The 20,248-nt window shown below is 36.0% G+C and overlaps 1 protein-coding gene across 1 annotated transcript; it reads left to right on the plus strand.

The window, feature by feature from the left end:
• The first annotated feature begins 15,714 nt into the window (after nt 1-15,714).
• On the plus strand, nt 15,715-19,423 carry LOC101299138 (sucrose synthase 6-like). Its single transcript, XM_004289518.1, has 13 exons — nt 15,715-15,953; nt 16,109-16,263; nt 16,334-16,526; nt 16,650-16,768; nt 16,856-17,072; nt 17,167-17,262; nt 17,338-17,511; nt 17,628-17,744; nt 17,828-17,994; nt 18,082-18,306; nt 18,411-18,977; nt 19,083-19,221; nt 19,319-19,423. The coding sequence occupies exons 1-13, from the start codon at nt 15,717-15,719 to the stop codon at nt 19,421-19,423; spliced, it is 2,511 nt and encodes an 836-aa protein (XP_004289566.1). The 5' UTR covers nt 15,715-15,716.
• Nucleotides 19,424-20,248: the final 825 nt, after the last annotated feature.

Consider the following 20,248-nt stretch of genomic DNA (forward strand, 5'->3'; position numbering starts at 1 on the left):
GCTCCATCAGCAATAAATTAACAGTCAGGCAGAACTCCGCCCTAAACACTCTGAGTAACAATCAGAATTTCAGTACCTGATCAATATAAAGAACAACACCTGGTAAGTTTATATAGTACCAAAATCAACTTGGCTGTTGTCACTTTCTTTGACGATTCATTCATTTACTTTTTGATTAGGTTTTTCGTTTCCCTTGATTTCAATGATTCAGGCTTTGTCTCTACAGTCTGAGACCTCAAAGATCAATTCCACCAGTTTCAAGTCTGATCCGAGTTTATCTTACATCGTTCCACTGAATTCGACAAAAATCAAGGTGAGATAAGGTTCTCTGAAGAATCTTATCAGTTTTCATCTTATCATTGTGCAATTGAGTATTGTTGGTCTCAGTGCCTGAAATGGATTTGGCGTAAACAAATTTTTCAAAATCTGTTGTACAATTAAAGCATGTTGTCTGGATTTAACATGTCCACCATCCTCCATGTTTTGATCATGGTCGTAATGTTTTTTGCTGAAAGGATGAACTCATAATTACTTTCTCAATTTGCAAACTTGCCACATAGGTTATAATTAAAGTGAAGCTTGATTCGACAACACTCTTTAAAATTCAATTGAAGAGAAATCAGCCAATGTACTTTATTTTCTGTTCCCTTGATATACACATACATCCGCCTCTAATTGTTTCTATCGATTTCAAGTATGATGACTAAAATAGTGTTTCTTTACACAGGTGGAAATACACTAAAATCCCGCTGCAACGCGCGGGCAGCTTTTTTGTATATTTAATTTAATTTAACATATACTATTTGTTGAGCTGAAGTCATGACTAGGTTACTGAAAATTTCTAGCCATCTCCAGATTTTTCTTTTGCCTCTCTTCCTCGCTGCATCTCCAGATATCTTGACACCTTTTCTGAGATCTCGACACCCTTTCTTCTTTCGCTCAGCCACCGACTCTCTCTCTCTCTCTCTCTCTCTCTCTCCCTAATCCATCTTCGCTCTCACTCTCTCTCTCACCCTATGCTCTCTCCACTCTCTGTCTCCGTCTTTCGCTCTCCTCTCTTCTTCCTGAGACCAATATCATGGTGTTAGGCTAGAAGATAACATCCAATTGGTGTTCCTCAATACTTCAATTCGCTTTTTCCTCAACTGTTATCAATGGGTAATTGGGTTCCGAATTCCTGACTTTTAGTTTGTTTTTGTTTTCTGTTTCTGATGGATTCTACTTGACGTTTTCAGATTTCGTATTGTTCTTAGAGGGGAGAGTTTCATACGGCTAACAAAAGGTATTGCCTCTTTCTTTCTCTGGGTAATTTATTTTCAATTCGTTTGTTGCTTGCATGTCTACATGATTTGTTTACATTTTATCACTCTTGGTAAAGAAAAAAAAATCATATCTCTTTGTTCTCAATTGGTAAATTTAGCTGTTGAAAATCATTTCAATCTTTTGACATGAGATCTATTGACCTGCCAATAACAGGCTTAGAGGAGTGCAAGAGATTTTCATACGTCTTTTATGAATCATTATTTGTACAGTGAAAGTGTCATATATATATATATGTGAATTATAATGTGAGTGGTGTTATAACATAATTGAAGCTGGGTATTTGGATTTGGAGCTGGGAAAGAAGAAGATGGATATGCGTAATACATTTTTAATTCAATTGATTTTATTTTTCCAGTTACGTTTAATGGATTGAAAATTCGTGTGATTGGCTTTTGTGTATCATGGTTTAATATGCAATGCCTTTTCACGTCTTCAGATATCTTAGAAGTAATCTATTTTCCAGAAGGACTTCTCTAAACACTGGTGTGCTCTTAGGTCTCAGAAAAGACCAAATTGAAGATGGAATAAGCAGAGGAAGGTACTGCCGTTTACTGTATAAATTAGTGCTCTGGGTTGCTAAACTACGAGTTTTACTGTGTGGTATGGTTTCTGAATCTAATTTAACTCCATGTTCTGTACCAGATACCAAATTGTTAATGTATCCAGAGGATCCACATCAATATAGGTAATTTTGTTCTTCAACTGCTTATTTTTTATTTTTTATTTTTGGAAAAATTCAACTGCATTGAAGATTTAGTGCTAGATAGGTTTTTTGGAAAAACCATATTCTCAAATGGCATGTATGGTTATATACTTTTTCAGACTTTGAGGAACCTTAAGTGTGAATATATACTTTTTTTTGTGAATAAGGTTCCATCCGATATGCTTTGATTTGAGCTTTCTCAGGCAAACACTCTAAACAGTTGAACATGTAGTTGAGTTAGTAGAGGTAGTTGAGCTTGGGATATTTTCAAATTCTGGGAGATTTTGTGTTTCTAGATATGTTTTTTTGTATCCCAAATCCTTTAGTTATAGGGATGTTAATAATCTATGATTAACTTTCAAACTCTGTTAGGTCATATTTTGATGGGTTCTTTGCAGGAGACTAGGTGAACTCATACTCAATTTTATAGAAAGTTTGCTGCAAATTAAGTATTTTTGGTCCTCCGTTTTATAACGGTCACTTTGGTGGACTTTTATTGGGTTGAATAACATTGGCTGAACACTTATATTCTTTAATATTTGTTTGCAGGGTTTAGAAAAGAACAGAAGAAAAAAAAATCTGATCCTTCCAAAAGTTTCACAATTGCAAAGGTAAATTTTCTATATCCTAAATTTTGAACTTCTGAGTATGAGTAGGAATGACAGTAGCTGACTGCCTGATTTAATTTGTCAATAGGGAAAGGTGTACTGATCTTATTGAGGCAGCAAAACCGCTTATGTAATTAACCTATTGGATTATCTCAGCAAATAGATTAAAATTATCAATCTCTGAACATTTGGTCGTTTTTGGTTTTTCCTAACATTGTTAATATCATTCCCAACGGCAATCCACTTCTTGCATTTTCTTATATCATAGTTAATAATATCCAAACCTCCATATTAGCAGTTTCAATGTTATGATTCAATTTGGTCTGTGATATACCTGATATGTCATTTATGTACATGAATGTAAGTTCTTTTTCACACCTGCAATTGGACTGCAAAAGGATGTGAGATACTGTACTACTTTGAATTAATTAAATTTACCATTGTGTGTATGAAAGGTGTGAATTAGCAAGCATCGCCTTTGTCCTGTTTCTATAGAGAATATGAGTTCAGGGACTTTGTCTTCTGTTCACAACGATTTTGTTTTTGTCTCTTACTCTCCATCTTACAACTCTGTGTAGTGACAATATGACAGGAAATTTAACTATATACTATTTTTCGTCGAACCGCCTTACAACCCTGTGTTGTTCTTGATTATAATATCTCTATTGTACACTTCTGACTTTATGTTATTTGTTAATAGGATCTCGAGACCCTTAAGGAGCAGATTGATAAGTTGAATTTACAGAGTAAGGTCTTCTGATGCTTCATGTTTAAAGTCATCAATCGACTCTCATCTGTCTCAAATGAACAGGTCATTAGTAGAATGGTCACAAATACTAGATCCTGTACACATGCTTATCTTTAACTCTATTGCACATCCGGCTTAGTTATGAACTCAACATCTAATAACCTTTTAATACTTCACATTAATAAAGAGCTATGAATATACTTGGTTAATCTGATTTTATATTGCAGTTGTTATATTTCATCTGATTATGAATTTGTAAGAGAATTGTGATTTTACTGTTATATATGCATGCATGTCTGCTTATATGTACAAGCAAGAGCTACAAATAGTAGTTGGAACTTGGTTATTATCAAAGTAACTCTAAAATCAGTAGGGAACTTTAAATCGTACCTTCACCAAATTCATGGTGCATAGCATCTCTGTATCCCCAACTATGTATCTTAAACTTTGTGCAATATCAGCATCCCTCTTTTATTTGCCATTAGATTTCGTATGTTATCCTTTGAATTTCATTGTTTAATGATACATTACAGTTTCCTTATCTTGCTACCCAGTTTTTCAGTGCGAGCCAGATCAACACAGAAAACTACCTTACATTTGAAACAGCAAGGAACTTATGTAAGTCATTAGGGAAGAGAAGAGGTACGAGTCCAGTTCTATAGTATGACATTGGGGGTTTCTTTTAGTTGTGTAGTGTAACAATGAAATGATCAGTGTATAGTGATATTATTAGGAAGCTTACTTTAAAAACTGACGCATATCTATTACACAACCCGCTGCAACGCGCGGACATACATCCTAGTTTAACTCTATATTATGCCGCCTCGCGCCGCCTTACTGTTCTTGTCGGGCTTGGGCCTGCATCTCGCCGTTTTCTAATTCTTTTTCTTGCTCTCTCTCGATCTCTCTCGAAACTCCACCGATTCATTTTCCAGATCTCAAGCTCTCCTTCCCTCTCTTTCGTCGCTTCCTTCATCAGTTTTGCCCTTTCTCTTGCTCCGCACACCTTTGGAAGAATCTGGACGACTCCTTTTTATCCAAACAGAAGCAGATAGAGGGAGAGACTAGAGTTGACTGATCGATCGAAGATCGAATTCGTTAATGTTAGTTCGATTTTGTAATTTTTCAAGCCTCCCAATCTTCTTTCTCAAGCCTCCCGATCTTCTTTCTTCTTCTTCGTTAATTATTCTATGCTTGGATTTTGTAACTGAATTTACTGTCAACTTTTTGTTTTTTTTATCGGTTAGTGTTAGTTCGATTTCGGTTCTTTGTTCTTCTCCTTCATTGTCTCTTTCTGGGTTTACCGGTTAAGGTTTGACGGTTGACAATAAGGATGTTGATCTGCAGGAAATCCCTACGGTTTGGCATTCTAAGCATCAGTTTCTGGCTGAAATTTGGTTTATATTGGGTAGGTCTCAAATCAGGTATGCTTGACGGGTTTTATTTCTGGGTATTTAAATGGTTTTGTAGGTTGGGTTTAGGGTATTTCAAAATCACAGTATTTGAATGTTGGGTTGATGCTATGGGTATTTTTCTGGTTTTGTAGGTTGTAGTCAAGGTTACTGTGATTTTGTTGGTCAGGTTAGGTTATTCCCTTTTTAGTTTGGTAAACAATGTTTTTTTTAACTTTCAGTTTCTGTGAGGAGTAGAGGAGGGAGATTGGGTTTCGGTGGAGGGAGAGGGAGAGCGAGAGGGTGAGGGGCAGAGAGACAGAGTTTCCAGCGTGATATCGAGAGGGGGAGGAACTGGGGGACTAGAGGTAGGGAGCATGGGATGGAGAATGGTGATGTTAGGGAGAGGTATAGGGATTCGTTTTTGTGTGTAAGCTGTAAATTGGGTTTCTTTACTTGATATGATATGAGTTTTTTTTAGTTTTTTGAAAGTGTACTTTTGATCCCCGTTAATCAATTGATCTTCTTACTGATCTCAATGTCCCAGTACTGTCTTAATTTTGCAGGTCTCCCTCTCCACCGCTTCATTTTCTATGTTTGAAGCTTCCATAGCATTCTGGATAGTGTGTGAATTGTGGTCTTTGAGGTCATTTGATCAAATAGGAATATCTGATTGATGTGGCACCCTTTTGATCAAAATAGAAGATCTGATTGAGCAATCAGATATCTTTCTTTCTGATTTTATTTGAGTTGGGTTTTGTGGAATTAGATATGAGAAGGGAGTAGTGGGAGAGTAGCTAACTTTGATTTTTCATTTTAAAGTTTACACAGAAGATTGTGAATTGTGATTGGGTTCTGAGATCTATATTTTCTTCTTATTTTCTTCTTATAGTTTTGTGTGAATGAATTTGCTCCCATTTAGTTTTTTATCTGAGATTTGTTTTAATTCTGCTTTTCATATCAAGTTATGGTCATTGGAATTTGAATAGGGATCTGGAAGTATTAGTTCATGTCTAGATGTTTTCCACACTTCGACCATTTCATGTGTAGCCTGTTTTTCCTAATTTAATAGATATGTTGTTTTGTTGTGCAAGTAGGTAGTTCATAATAGGTGATTTATTATATTATTGGTTCTCCATAAGTCTTTAATGTAGTGCCAGAGCTATAGAATTAGTGTCCAATATGCTTTGTGCTATTTGGAGAGATCGTTGCATCAAATCATTAACAAATCAATGGACTGCTTGCATTGCCTGTATTTCAATCTTGGTGATCATTGTCCGTATATGCGTCTTCTTGAATCATTCACAGTACTGGTGTGAACTGTATAGGCTCTTCTTGGGGGTTGTCGGCTATTGGTGCCATTGAAGGTATCAGCAAGTTTGTGACTGGATCACTTATCAGCCTCTTTGAACAAGAGTTGATGGATTGTAACAAAGGTCTCACAACTAGAGGCTGCAGGGGCGGACAAGTAAGCATTGCATTTCATACACTAAAAGTGGTGAAATTTTACAGCTGCTTCGACTATTTAAGTATTTCTTTCTAACCATTGATGCTTTGAACACTAATACGTGTAAGACAGTTAATCAGATGGTGGCATCTCTCTCCGAGTCTAGATGAGCTGCTAAACTAAGAGAAGTTCTGGGGTCGATATCCTTCATTTTCCAATAATATTCCCGACTATTAGCAAAGAGGAATAGGTCAAATAGTGAATGATTTTTTTCCCCTACACAGAGCACTTACTTGATGAAGGTTTTTTTTACTTTTAAATCACTCACCTTCTGTTCTTTTTTTATACAGGGAGCATTGGAAGTCGTGATGGGAAAGGTATTGGACTGCAATTTTTGGTGAATTTCTGCATGGGTGATCTAATACGGAAAATGGATTGTTAGTTTCTTTTATATGTATGCTTTAGTGTATGTGTTCAGTTTTAAAAAATCGATTTTGCTTCTTGAAGTTGCAAGGTGAGCTGGATGACAATGGTGCTTTCAAGAACTTCACTGAGTGCATTCAATTTCTGTTGTCATTACCCTCGCTGCTCACTGCTCAGTTAGTTGACAAAAGCCATATGATACTATCTAATGTTTCTTCTGTTTTAGCGTACAGTTTTCAACACCACCTTACATGCTATTATTGTTTCAGGTGGGATAATATTAAATTTCTAATGCCGGAGGAGTTATGAGTCCAACGCAGAAGTTTATTCATGGACTAGATGAGAAAGTACAAACAGATGCCTTACCTTATCAATGATTGTTTTCATGCAGGATTTGGGTTATATGCAATTTTAATATCTTTCAATGTTCAGAAGGCAATAACCCCATGTTCATAGGGAAATACCTCTCATTAATTAGATAATATCCGTTTAGTGTCCCGCTTTAATCAGGTTCATTTGTCAATTGCTTGCAGACATGCATTTTTGAAATTTACAGTTCTGAACCCTGAGTGAAGAATCTGGACAATGGTTGCTGGAGGAGGTGCAAGAGTTATATACACAGACACGGTGTGTTCAATTAAGATTCAGAAATTTAACTGGATTTGAACCTGCTACTTATGAACCTTTGATTTTTCTTGACATTGATTGCTCACACTATATTCCTTGATCAGGTTGGACATATTGGCTCGGCTCCGCTCATGAGCTTGGAAACCACTGAATATGGTGGTGGACTATTGAGGAGGAGGATGTCGTCTTGAAGTAGCCCAGAGTTGTTGATGTAAGAACTCTTTCACTCCTAGCATTATATCCGTGTATCCAGCCTAGATAAAATGCTACTTTCATATTTGCCACATCTTTGTTTTCCATAAAAAACTTCTCATGAGATTCATGGCTTCTCTTTAATACATTTGAAATGAATTTGTTCATAGTAGTCTGCTCTGAATCTTGTTAATTTCACTTAACAAGATAGATTGTAGGTCTGTTTTTGATTTTGTTATTTGGGCCGCTGCCTTTTGCATTTTGGTAAGGGTTATCATTTCTTCCATTAAATTGGTGATTTTATATCAACATATGTTCTGTGTCTTTTCCCCCTGCTTCTATTGTGCTGTTGCTGACTAATCTACTCTTAGTGTGACTTATTAATCGATGACTATTTTGTCTATACATCTTCAGGTTGCTGATCTTGGAGAAGGTGTATCACTTTTATGCAGGTATCCTCAAGTTCAAAGGACCTTCGTCCATAATTTTTTATACTCTCAGTCATTTCCTTTATTGAATGTACTTACCTTTATTTCATAACAAAGAAGTGACCTTGTGACAAAAATATTCAATTATAGAAGCTGGGTTTTGTCTGCTTTAGAATGCGTTTAACTTACTTTTTAATCCTTAAAGAATTACAGGTTTCAGCGGGAAATGGAGTAGGATTGGTGAATTTTGTTTTCTTTTAGGGTTTAGGATTTTATAATAATCATAACTATTGTGAATAGAAGGAGGAGAATGATACTCCTTTTTATAATTCAATTTTGTTTATTGTCTCAGCATCTCTCTCTGATGTGATTTATATATCTACACATATGAGTTTTGATGTAGTACTGCTACATGTGAATTTCCTATTTGTTTTCAGGCATTCTCCTTTTGCTTTTTATTTCTGATGCCAATTGGTTTGATGAAGAGCTGTGTAATGTGTAGTATGTACTTGGAGGAGTATCAGATTTGGAATTAACACACACATGAAAATAGCTATTTCATTTCAATTGGTAGAATATTCTACTCAAATCGATTTCAGAATCTGTAAAAATTTGCTGTTGATTTTATAGTAATTATGTAATTCTATTTTGTTATTGATTAGTGTTTTTTTTTTTTTTGCAGAGTGCATTTAGGGAACCCTAAATGCAAGCAGCGGTTCGCTGCAATTTTTTTGAGTTTAGGCATGTGACTGTGCTGTTGTGGTTTTTGAACGACTCTTTACTTTCTAAAGAGTAAACCCGATGCTTTTGGGGCTGGAGAGCTTTGAAAATAGCATTTAGTTCCTCTGGCAATTAAGGAGCTTATTATGGAGCAAGTGGCAGTTAATTTCTGTGGCCAAATACCTAGAGGTAACCTAGGTATTGAAGCACATAAATGAAATTGTTTTGTGTCACTGAGTTCATTTATTTAGCTGTAGCTCGGCATTATAAGAAAAAGATTGCAAGAACTGGAAAATAATGAGTAGTTGATGTCCGGATCTGAACTTCATAACATGTGCAATGACATAAATTTGTTAGATATGATGTTGAGTCGTTTCTGTGTATGGGAAATGAGACTGATATGTTGATATTTTTTTATTATGGAATAGCTTGAATATTCAAGTGTTTGGATATCTGATGCAAGAGAAGTCGATAGAGACAATGAGATAGTTTAGGCACAGCAATGTTATCTTCTAGAAGGGGAATCTCTTAAGGGAAATATGGAAACAAATAAGTGTTAGAAAATAGGCAGACCAATGGATTTTACCTGTATGTTGTTTTTTTTTATAGGGAAACCTGTATGATCTTCACTTCTCTGAATTTATATTCAGTAATTTCAATTTTTCAAGGGGAACCTTTGATTGGTTTACATTAAAATTTGAAACCTTCGAGTGAAAGGTCTAAAGTTTGGTGGATGCTAGGTATGAAGTTGAAATTTCTACACTCAAACGTAGTTATTGATTCTATCCCCTTCGTATGGTTATTGAATTCCTGTAATTCTGTGTGTTGTGTGAATGAAAGTGTTATTTTCCTGTAATATGTGAATGAAAGTAAATGCAATGATATGGTTACTTAAAAAATGTACATGGAGTGTAAAAATTGCTGAACACTTGGATATTTTATAATTATGTTGGTAACTTTATTTGTGGGTTCTTGATGTTAGTTTTCTTTTGTCTACCCATTGGTTTCATGATTTATTGTTTTGTGTTTCTGTGGGATTTTGCTATATCACTCCAGAATATGGATTGACTAACATCAGTTGACATGTCTTTGTAGGAACGTCTCCATGAAAAGGAGCAGGTCATTCATTATTTGGAAAAGAAATTACAAGAAAAAGGTTGACAACTGCATGCTACCAATTTAGATTATGATGCCTACTTACACGCTTTCATATTTTATATACGAGTTTTTAGGTTTGGTATTTGATGTAATACAACAAATGTATAGATCTATTATTGAAAAGCTTATGTTCTGTGTTGTCTCCCGTTTACTGTTAATTTAATCTGTTATTAACAATAGGTTATTAATAACAAAATATAGTTTGAGTAACAAGTATAATTGTTGGTTTATGAGCGTTCGTCTATTACATGTTAAGCTCTGGAGAAAATGAAACCCGCAGCAATCAAATCAGATCTTTGAGCCCTCCAAAAGCCAAGATGAAGATGATGTTAGTAGACACTGGATACTCAAGCCCAATCAAATCGACAATTTAGGTATATATTTCTGTTATATTATTTAGTTTGACATATTTACAGAGAGTTCTTCTAAGTTAAGTTTTTTTTTTGTTATTACCAATTTTTTTCAATTTTATTTTTAACTTTTGAGATAATTTGGTCTCTAATACCAATGTGAGTTGGTGAGTATAAATTTGTTTGATGTTACCCTCTCCTATTAGGTTACAATTGACATATAAAGAGGTTGAGTGGGCATAAAAGTGTTGAACAAAAATTCTTCATCTATTGATGCTGCGACGAGCCATTTAACACAGGTTTTGGTCTTGCAGCCACTACCGTTTTTTATCTTACGCAATCCAAACCATTACAATCTAATCTCATCTAAATTCTTTGTACTCGTGTGCACACTAAGGGTAAAGTTTGTAATCTTTACAAACAGTTTGTACTTGGTTAGGATTTAGAATCCTGTTTGACTTGAAACTTTTTGGTGTTGTTCTTGAATGTCTGTACTCTTGATCTGAAAAGTGTAGTGTCCTATGATAAGCTAGATAAATGGTAGTGTCTTTCTGACGTTAAAGTGCTTTGTGCTGAAATTGTTCTCCGTTTTATCCAGTGCAGCTGTTTTGAATTCGAAATTGATTAGGATATAGGGTTTCGTTTTGCTTGAAATTATGTGGAGTTGTTCTTCAATGTGTGAACTCTTGATCAGAAAAGTGCAGTGTCCTATGAATAAGCTAGATAACTGGTAGTGATTTTCTGAAGTTAAGTACTTTGTACTAAAATTGTTCAGCGCTATGCACTGCAGCTGTTCTGTATTTGAATTTGTTTAGGATTTATGATTCTGTTTGGCTTGAAATATCGTGAAGTTGATCTTCCATGTGTGTACTACTGATCTGAAAAATTTTAGTGTTATTTGATAAGCTAGATAAATTATAGTGAATTTCCGATGTTAGGTGCTCATTGATGAGTACTTTTCTGCCATCTACGCTTTTGTATGAGATATCTTTGTTTCCTCCGCCACATGGTTAGTGTGCGCCCTATCCAGAAATGAATAGTGTGGGGCTAGTGTAGGTCCTATTCATAGGGGAATAATGTGGTATGTTTCGGTAAGTGCTCTGTGAAATGACTCCCCTTTTTAGTCGTACAAAGGGTGATGTGTTTGTCCTCAAATTGTGATATTTTTGCCTTATGAGATGTGAACAAGGCAAGACCTATGAGATGTGAAGTGTACTGTTTGAATATATGAGCTTTGATGTGAACAAGACTTGATGTGTTTGATTAGAAATTTTAGAATCATGTATAAAATTCATGTCTCTTGCAACAAATTACTAATGTGCTATTTTGTTCTATGTCCGTTGGTTTAAATATCCGCATGCTAAATTTATTTTGTTACCATATTTTGTGTTAATACGTTGCTTGTGTAATTGATTGTTTTAATTAGCAACGAACCAAGCATGGGAAATGCTCATTGGTGATTGATTGTTAAATTAAGAAACATAGGAGTTTCTGATTTTTGTTCTACTTGGTTTTTAATGTAATCCACCTGTTTGAGTGGTTTTGCTAAAATGTTTTGACTTTGTGAGCTTCTTTCCAATAGGGCCGTTACCTATTATTCTTTATTTCCATAACTACAAGTGATTTGCTGTGGCTACCTATGTTTTTTGTTATGTTCTCTTTTGGTTTGGGATGTAAAATTTCCCTCGTCTACTAATTTTTAACTTTATTTTGTAAGTTGTATTGCTGTCAAATAAGATGACACTTTGTGGTAGATTTCTTTTATAATTTTGGTTTCAAGGTTGAAAAGAGTTGGGTTATAAGTTGGGTTATAGGTTTCTTTTGACAAGGACTTGGGTTACAAGTCAGATGTCGTGCACATGTTAGGCAAATTGCTGCACAAAATTATTGTAATATGGTTTGAAGGATGTGACAAATACGCAAGCTATTACCTGGAGGTGAGATCGCTTTGTTGGTTTTAAAATTTATTTTCGTGCTTATTAGTGTTGATGGGTGTAATAAGACACTCGATCTAGTGTTTTATAGATCTGTATCATGATTCAGCTTGCTATGTCAATTGTGTGCCTTGAATTTTCCTGAGCATCGCGCTTCAAATTTTCCTTCTTTGTTAGACTTTGCTAGATACATGGTTTCAGCCACCATTTGAAATAGATCAGGATTCCTACTGTCAATACTTTATATATCTGGACTTCTATGTGTTACCTTGTTCCCATCACCATATAATAGTTATAAATGCTACTACTGCATTTAGCTTTGATTTTCATGGTGAAGTAACACGAATGGATTCATGTATGCATTCATGAACATAAAATACTAGACTATAGAAGTAAAACAAATGGATGCATGCATTATAAATGTTGTTTTGCATTCAAGTTTAATACATCCATTTGCTTGAGTGTTCCTCTCTAGAAATCTAAGCGAAGTAGTATATGTTGCATGCCCACCAAGAAAGAGTAGTAAATTGGTCCGCATAACCGAAGTCCTCGTTACCATAAGCACTTAATAGCATACTCTGCGAGACCATTTTGAGTATGTATATGTGGAACATGATACTTAAAACATAATTTCAAAATATATGTAGTAGACATCTAAGCACTTTGACATAAGTTGTTCAACATTATCAAGTTTTATAGATTTAATGGGATGATCCATGTAGTATAACTGGTGGTCTATCACTCTTCTAAAGCCAAGCCACGACTCTAGCCTCACTCTCAAGCTATCAAAATCTTATAAAACGGTTACCATGCATTTTCATGATAACAATATCAATATCATACAATTTCAAATATGCATCGACATTCTATAAAAAAAAAATCATTAATCAAAGGAGTTATGGGTCCCCTACCTAGAATGGAATCGAGGATTTCCTCATGAACTCCGAGAATCATGAGCATTTCGCTCCTCAGGTAATTACTCGAGTCTTTAACATCCGACATATAATTGTAAATAACTCATCGATGACATATATTTATAAAGTCACAAGGACTAAATAAATATTTGACCAACTTTGTCGCGTGTTTGACCAATTGATACTGTAATACCTCAAAAATTTATTAAGCTTATTATACGAGATCGTTAGAGGATAATTTTACAATCTTAGTTATTTAGTTAATGCTTGAGAGTATTTTTTAGAAATTTCTATTAGGTTGATATTAGAATTTGATATTAAAGTACATGATGATGATGAGTTTATTGGTTTTGTCCATAGGAGGAGAGCCATCTTGAGTGTTTTGATCATTAGCTTCATGAAAGAATTAGATATGTGGAGCTATCTGGCGATGATATTTCATCAATTTGAAACATGGTAAGCAGGCATTAGACTGTAGGACATATCTTTTGCTAGGGTGGATCACACGAAAATCAGGAATTTATGGCTGTGTGTGTGTTTGGAGAAGTTAGTTGTTAGAAGACTCCTTTACTAAACTGCCATTCTAAGGAGAGGACCACGATCTTGAATTGATGCACAAAGTTACACTTCAATTTTACAGCCCATTCTCTCGTTTCAACATCTACCAATCTTGGGTTGTTTGACAGATTGATGTCAGTTTCAAACATAATGTTACAAACTGGGTCGTTACAGTGAGGGGAATTTGGTGGCCTCTCTCATGGCTAAGAAATAACCAGGGCAGGCCAGGCAAGGCCAATCAGTATTTATCAGTTTCTAGATACAGTACACGGAAGCTTTTTCTGCCACACTTCCACTTTCACCGGTAAATAAAACTCAAGAAACATGTTTGCGTGTCTCATCCAGTGGGATGGATTAGAACCTACATAACACTTCTAATGCCAATTTCTGGTCATTTGTGATTGGAAGCACATTACAAGAAATTAAAGGGCTTAGCAATAATAAATAATAGTTTCATATAGTAACACCATATATTTTCAAGTTGTTTGAGAAGAGAAACTTGATGCTGTAAATCCAAACTAACATAAAAATTTCAATTTAGCAAAACCAAAAATGAAAAGAATCTCAGACATCCAAGGAAGGAAAAAGCAGCATAAGCTCTCAAGCCTGGCGAAGGCGAAAGCTCTCAGGCGGCAACTGCGAATGTTCTTGAGAAACAAGCCTTAGATTTATCATCATCGATTCATTCAAAACCAAAAAATGAAGATGGATCAGAAACACCTGGCTTGGTATCTCTGTGTAAAAACACAGAGATGTAATAGCTCAGTTATTTCAGCTTCGATCGTCTGGGGAAATAGTCATCACTTCCATCTTTATAAAATGACCCAGAAACAAAAACCAAGATTAAAGAAACACAAAGACAAGAATATATCGGAATCTGCGTGAGACCGAACCATAAAGGATGGCCTCAGAGTGAAATGGCAGAAACAGAGTGGCTATGGCGTCGGCTCATACGCAGCGCCCACTGAAAGAGAGCGATGGTAATCAGTTTATTCGACGCCTATTAAAACCCATGGAAACAAGAAAACTAAGAAAATCGGATTTTGAAATCAAACGGGGGGAGAGGCGAAATGAGAGTGATGAGTGATGAGAGGCGAGGTGGTTGTATTTATATAGCCCGCTTCCATTGCACCCTCGGAACCCTAGTTCCACGTGGACGGTCGATTATTTATCTGATTAGCTGTTGGGCTTTTCTGTACCGTAGATTATTCACTAGAACATGGTTACTAGGTTGGTTGCCTCCCTCCCCGTCTCAAAGACTCAGACAACAATAAAAGCAATGTCAATTTTGAAGCCTTTGTGTGTCAATCTAAGAAGGTGGCTCCAAACGTTTCGTGTTACAAATTATTTTACTTCGAAACTTTCTTCACCAGCTCTTAATCGGTCACATGAGTTTGGTTACTTGATCTTCGATTACAAGCTCAAAGGTTTATACTTTAAATAGACGAGACTATTAATGGAGACACTTGACTCTTCACCATTGCTAACGTATTAGCAGAACATCTCCAACTCATGTCTGATTTGCATTGACAAATTTTTACCTTTATTTCCAATGCTGAAAATGTAAGCTTATATACTTGGTTACTGATATTGTTTGGCACCTTCAAGAATGGGATCGTATCATCCTATATACCTAGTTCATATGTTGACGACTTCATTAATTTGGATAAGTGTTGCACACTAAGAATAAAGCCAACGTCGGAATATACCAATGAGGTTGTTGGTTGTTGCATAAACTCAATCAAAAGATTCATTGTTATAAAAATTAGATCAAAAGTAAAAAAGAAAAGAATCACCAACATCATCAGCTTCCTTGAAAATGCCATCTTTCTATACTGTACTCTTTGTGATGCCAACCAATGCAATAAGAAAGAAACAAGGAAAGAATGATACCAAGTAGTTACTTGAGCTAGAGAGAACCATACGAGATAGATTCTTTTCTTTTGGTTTTTCTCTTTATATTGTATTTGGATGTCTAATTCTTTCCTTTTTCTTCCTCTCTGTTATTCTCTCTTTTCTCACCTTTTCTTTTGGGGTCCAAACCCCATTTTAGCTGCCCAAAAAGTTAAATTTCCTGTATGAGCTTGACCAAACCAAAAGCAAAGCTTCATCAATTAACAACTCAGCCAAGTAGCCTATAAATGCATTAACAAATTCACCTGATCAGCAAACTCAAAACAAACTGCTTCAAAATGGCTTCTGCAGCAGCAGCCATGACGCGATCAGACTCCATAGCTGAAAGCATGCCCGACGCACTGAGGCAGAGCCGATACCATATGAAGAGGTGTTTTGCTAAGTTCATTGAAAAGGGAAAAAGGATAATGAAACTGCAGCATTTGATGAATGAAATGGAGTCAGTCATAGATGACAAGGTTGAAAGGAACCAAGTCTTGGCAGGAGTACTTGGCTATATATTGTGTTCAACTCAGGTGTTATTCTTTTCTAGCTTCCTTCATTATTTATTTATTTATTATTATTATTATTATTTTTTTTTTGAAACAGCTTCCTTCGTTCTTATTTTATGTGAAATTGTGACTTACAAGTTTGTTGACATTGTGATGATATGCTTTCCTAACGTCGACAGGAAGCAGTTGTTAGTCCTCCACATGTTCTCTTTTCAATAAGACCAAACCCTGGATATTGGGAATTTGTTCAAGTCAGCTCTGAGGATCTCTCAGTTGAGGCCATCACTGTGAGGGACTTCTTGAAATGCAAAGAAACACTATATGATGAGAAATGGTACACACGGCTTCCCACCACATCTTGAAAATTGTCTCTCAATTTAGTAGATAACACTTCCACATTTCAGGGCCAATGATGAAAATGCATTGGAGGTGGATTTTAGAGCAATTGACTTCTCTACTCCCCACTTAACTCTATCGTCCTCGATTGGAAATGGACTCGACTATGTTTCCAAGTTCATCACTTCGTCGCTAGCTGGGAGATTGGAGAACTCACAGCCCCTTGTGGACTACTTACTTTCACTGAATCATCAAGGAGAAGTAAGGGAGAGGCAGAAATACAGTTTTTGTCAAAGAGAAAATTCAATATGTGAATATTAAAAAGTTTTATGCTAATAACATCTCAAATGATTCAAATGTATTTCTGTGATTTTGAATCAACAGCAACTTATGATAAATGACACCCTCAACACTGCTGCAAAGCTTCAGATGGCCCTGATTGTCTCAGAAGTATACCTCTCAGCGCTTCCCAAGGACACTCCATTTCAAAATTTTGAAATTAGGTGACCGACTCTACTTCTAAATTCTTATTTCTCTGTTCAAGTTAATCCTACAACTTGCTCTATGTAACCAAAAGGTCTCTTTTACAGGTTTAAAGAGTGGGGATTTGAGAAGGGCTGGGGAGACACAGCAGAGAGAACCAAGGAAACAATGAGAACTCTTTCAGAAGTACTACAAGCCCCAGACCCACTTAACATGGAGAAGCTTTTAAGCAGGCTTCCTACCATATTCAATGTTGTGATATTCTCTCCTCATGGCTATTTTGGCCAAGCTGATGTTCTTGGTTTGCCAGACACTGGTGGGCAGGTAAAAAGATAAAAAAACTTCATCTTATAAGCTAGACTCCTTGCAGCAACATTCATAATCGTATGCTGAAAGTTCTTCAAGTCTACTATTGAAGGTGGTTTACATTCTGGATCAAGTTAAGGCTTTGGAAGAAGAATTGCTCCTTAGAATTAAGCAACAAGGGCTTTCTGTGAAACCTCAAATTCTTGTGGTGAGTTTCATCCCTCATGAAGGTGGTTCACTTTGTTATGTACACACTATTTAACAACATTCTTGACTTGAAAAGGTAACAAGACTCATTCCTGAGGCAAGGGGAACTAAGTGCAATCAGGAGTTGGAAGTCATCAATGGCACCAAGTACTCAAACATTCTTAGGGTTCCATTTAGGACAGAAAAAGGGGTCCTGCGTCGTTGGGTTTCTCGTTTTGACATCTACCCCTATCTTGAGCTGTTTGTGCAGGCATGGTTCCCATTCTATATCTCAACCCATTCTTGTAGAGTGCGCGCTCTCTAATTGATATACTTTCTTGATGTTCTCAGTTCCTAATATTTGTTCCACCTATTTCAAATTACTAGGATGCTACAGCCAAAGTCCTTGACCTCATGGAAGGAAAGCCTGATCTAATTATTGGAAATTACACTGATGGGAATTTGGTGGCCTCTTTGATGGCTAACAAACTTGGAATAACTCAGGTCACTATTCATCAGCTTATAGATACAATACTAAGTTCTCTCCAACTTCACTTCTACTAATCAATATAATGCATCAAAACCAGGCAACAATTGCACATGCTTTGGAGAAGACCAAGTATGAAGACTCAGACATCAAGTGGAAGGAATTAGACCCTAAGTATCACTTCTCATGCCAATTTCTGGCAGACACGATTTCGATGAATGCAACAGATTTTGTCATTGCAAGCACATTCCAGGAAATTGCAGGAAGGTTAGCAACAGTAACTAATATACCATCATATAAAATTGGCAACTGAATTGAATAGTTTATAATGTACTTGAACGTTGATGTATGCAGCAAAGACAGACCAGGACAATATGAAAGCCATACTGCATTTACTCTCCCAGGGCTTTGTAGAGTTGTCTCAGGCATCAACGTATTTGATCCCAAATTTAACATTGCCGCACCTGGAGCGGATCAGTCTGTCTATTTCCCTTACACTGAGAAACAAAAAAGAGTCTCTTCATTTCATCCTGCAATTGAAGAACTACTTTATAGCAAGGAGGATAACAAAGAGCATATGTGAGTGTGCTAGTGTCCGAACAGTAATTAATTCTTCTAAACTACTGATTATGTGCTCATAGCCTCATATCATCTAACATCAATCTAAACTGTCTCTGAAACAGGGGGTTCCTAACAGACAGGAAAAAACCTATCATCTTCTCAATGGCAAGGCTTGACACTGTTAAGAACATTACTGGCTTAGTTGAATGGTATGGGAAAAACAAGAGGCTTAGAAATCTGGTTAACCTTGTGGTAGTTGGAGGCTTCTTTGACCCTTCAAAATCAAAAGATAGAGAGGAAATAGCAGAAATAAAAAAGATGCATTCATTGATAGAGAAGTACCAACTCCGAGGTCAGATCAGATGGATAGCAGCACAGACTGATAGGAACCGCAACGGAGAACTCTACCGTTGTATTGCTGACACCAGGGGAGCTTTTGTCCAACCTGCTCTATATGAAGCTTTTGGTCTTACTGTCATTGAGGCAATGAACTGTGGATTACCCACTTTTGCAACCAACCAAGGAGGGCCAGCTGAAATCATTGTTGATGGGATCTCTGGTTTCCATATTGATCCCAACAATGGTGATGACGCAAGCAACAAAATTGCTGATTTTTTCGAGAAATGCAAAACTGAGGCTACATACTGGGAAAAGTATTCAAAAGCGGGTTTGCAACGCATTAATGAATGGTAAAAAGTTTGTTTGTTAAGTTCATTCCTGTTGTCTGTGAAATATCAAGCACCACACATCTTCTCCCAAGGAATTTAAATCTAGTATTGATCTTAATTTTGTAGCTACACCTGGAAGATATATGCAAACAAGGTATTGAACATGGGGTGCACTTATACTTACTGGAGGCAGTTGAACAAAGAGCAGAAACAGGCAAAGCAAAGATACATCCAGATGTTCTTTAATCTCCAATATAGAAATTTGGTATGTTGATTATGCTTAACTGAATATAAAATCCTACGCATATATTTAAGTGTTGGCAAGATAAGAGCATCCTTTTCATTTCCATTAATTACTGCAGGTGAAGAATGTGCCTATCCCAAGTGACGAGGCTGAACAACCAGCACCAAAGCCAGTCCCCAAATCACAGACGACTCTAAGGCATGTTATGCTAAAAGACATGTAGTGAAAGCTTTATAGACAGATATATCCTGCAAAAATGAGAAAAAATAATACCTCTCTAATCAGGATTTCCTCAATCAATTCATAGTCAGTAGATTCTCTTTATGAATAAGATGCAGTATAAATAACTGAGAATTGAAGCTATTATACAGGACTACGTATAACCATTTTGCATATGCTTATGTAACCTATAATGTCATTTAAGCTAACGAGACACAATTTATGTGCAGCATGAGACGCTCACAGTCCCGATTGCAAAGGTAAAGAGTATAATTAGAACCCCACAATTACCTGCTAGCTCAGTATTTTTCTACTAAGCCACATGAAAACTCTAACAAATTTACCATATTTTCAGGTTGTTTGGAGTCTGAATAAAGGTCAAACAAGGTAGCTTGGTTGAGATTGCAATTTGAGCCACCCGAATTGCATGCTGAACATTTAATTATAAAGAAGAAATACAGTTTGTAATCATTAATTGATGTAATGAATAACTTCTAAATTCAGAATGAAGTTTGAGGTTTCCAAACTAAATATATATCCAATTCTTATAGAAATCTTCTTCCAGTGACTGATATCTACCCCATGACTTGATGAATCTTAGTTGAGGAAAGTCACTTTCAGATGAGCATATCAGTATACTGTACTATCCTTTCAAAGAACTAAAATATTACTTGGTGTTTGAACTTGATAAATTACCAATTCAATATACTCGTTTTTGTAAACTCATAAAACTGTTTTGTTTCTGATACCTAGTAAACTGAGACAGAGGATTTCCTCCCGAAATGTATATATATATATATATATATATACAGACGTTATCAGGTGCGGA

This window comes from Fragaria vesca, linkage group LG1 (genome assembly GCF_000184155.1).
Source record: "Fragaria vesca subsp. vesca linkage group LG1, FraVesHawaii_1.0, whole genome shotgun sequence".
Classification (NCBI taxonomy): Eukaryota; Viridiplantae; Streptophyta; class Magnoliopsida; order Rosales; family Rosaceae; genus Fragaria; species Fragaria vesca.

What these genes read in the sequence shown, in the direction of transcription:
- LOC101299138 (XM_004289518.1), top strand. Translation starts at nt 15,717, where the DNA reads ATGGCTTCTGCAGCAGCAGCCATGACGCGATCAGACTCCATAGCTGAA. An exon ending in ATATATTGTGTTCAACTCAG is followed by an intron (nt 15,954 to 16,108) that starts GTGTTATTCTTT and finishes TAACGTCGACAG; the next exon opens with GAAGCAGTTGTTAGTCCTCC. An exon ending in TTTCAAAATTTTGAAATTAG is followed by an intron (nt 16,769 to 16,855) that starts GTGACCGACTCT and finishes TCTCTTTTACAG; the next exon opens with GTTTAAAGAGTGGGGATTTG.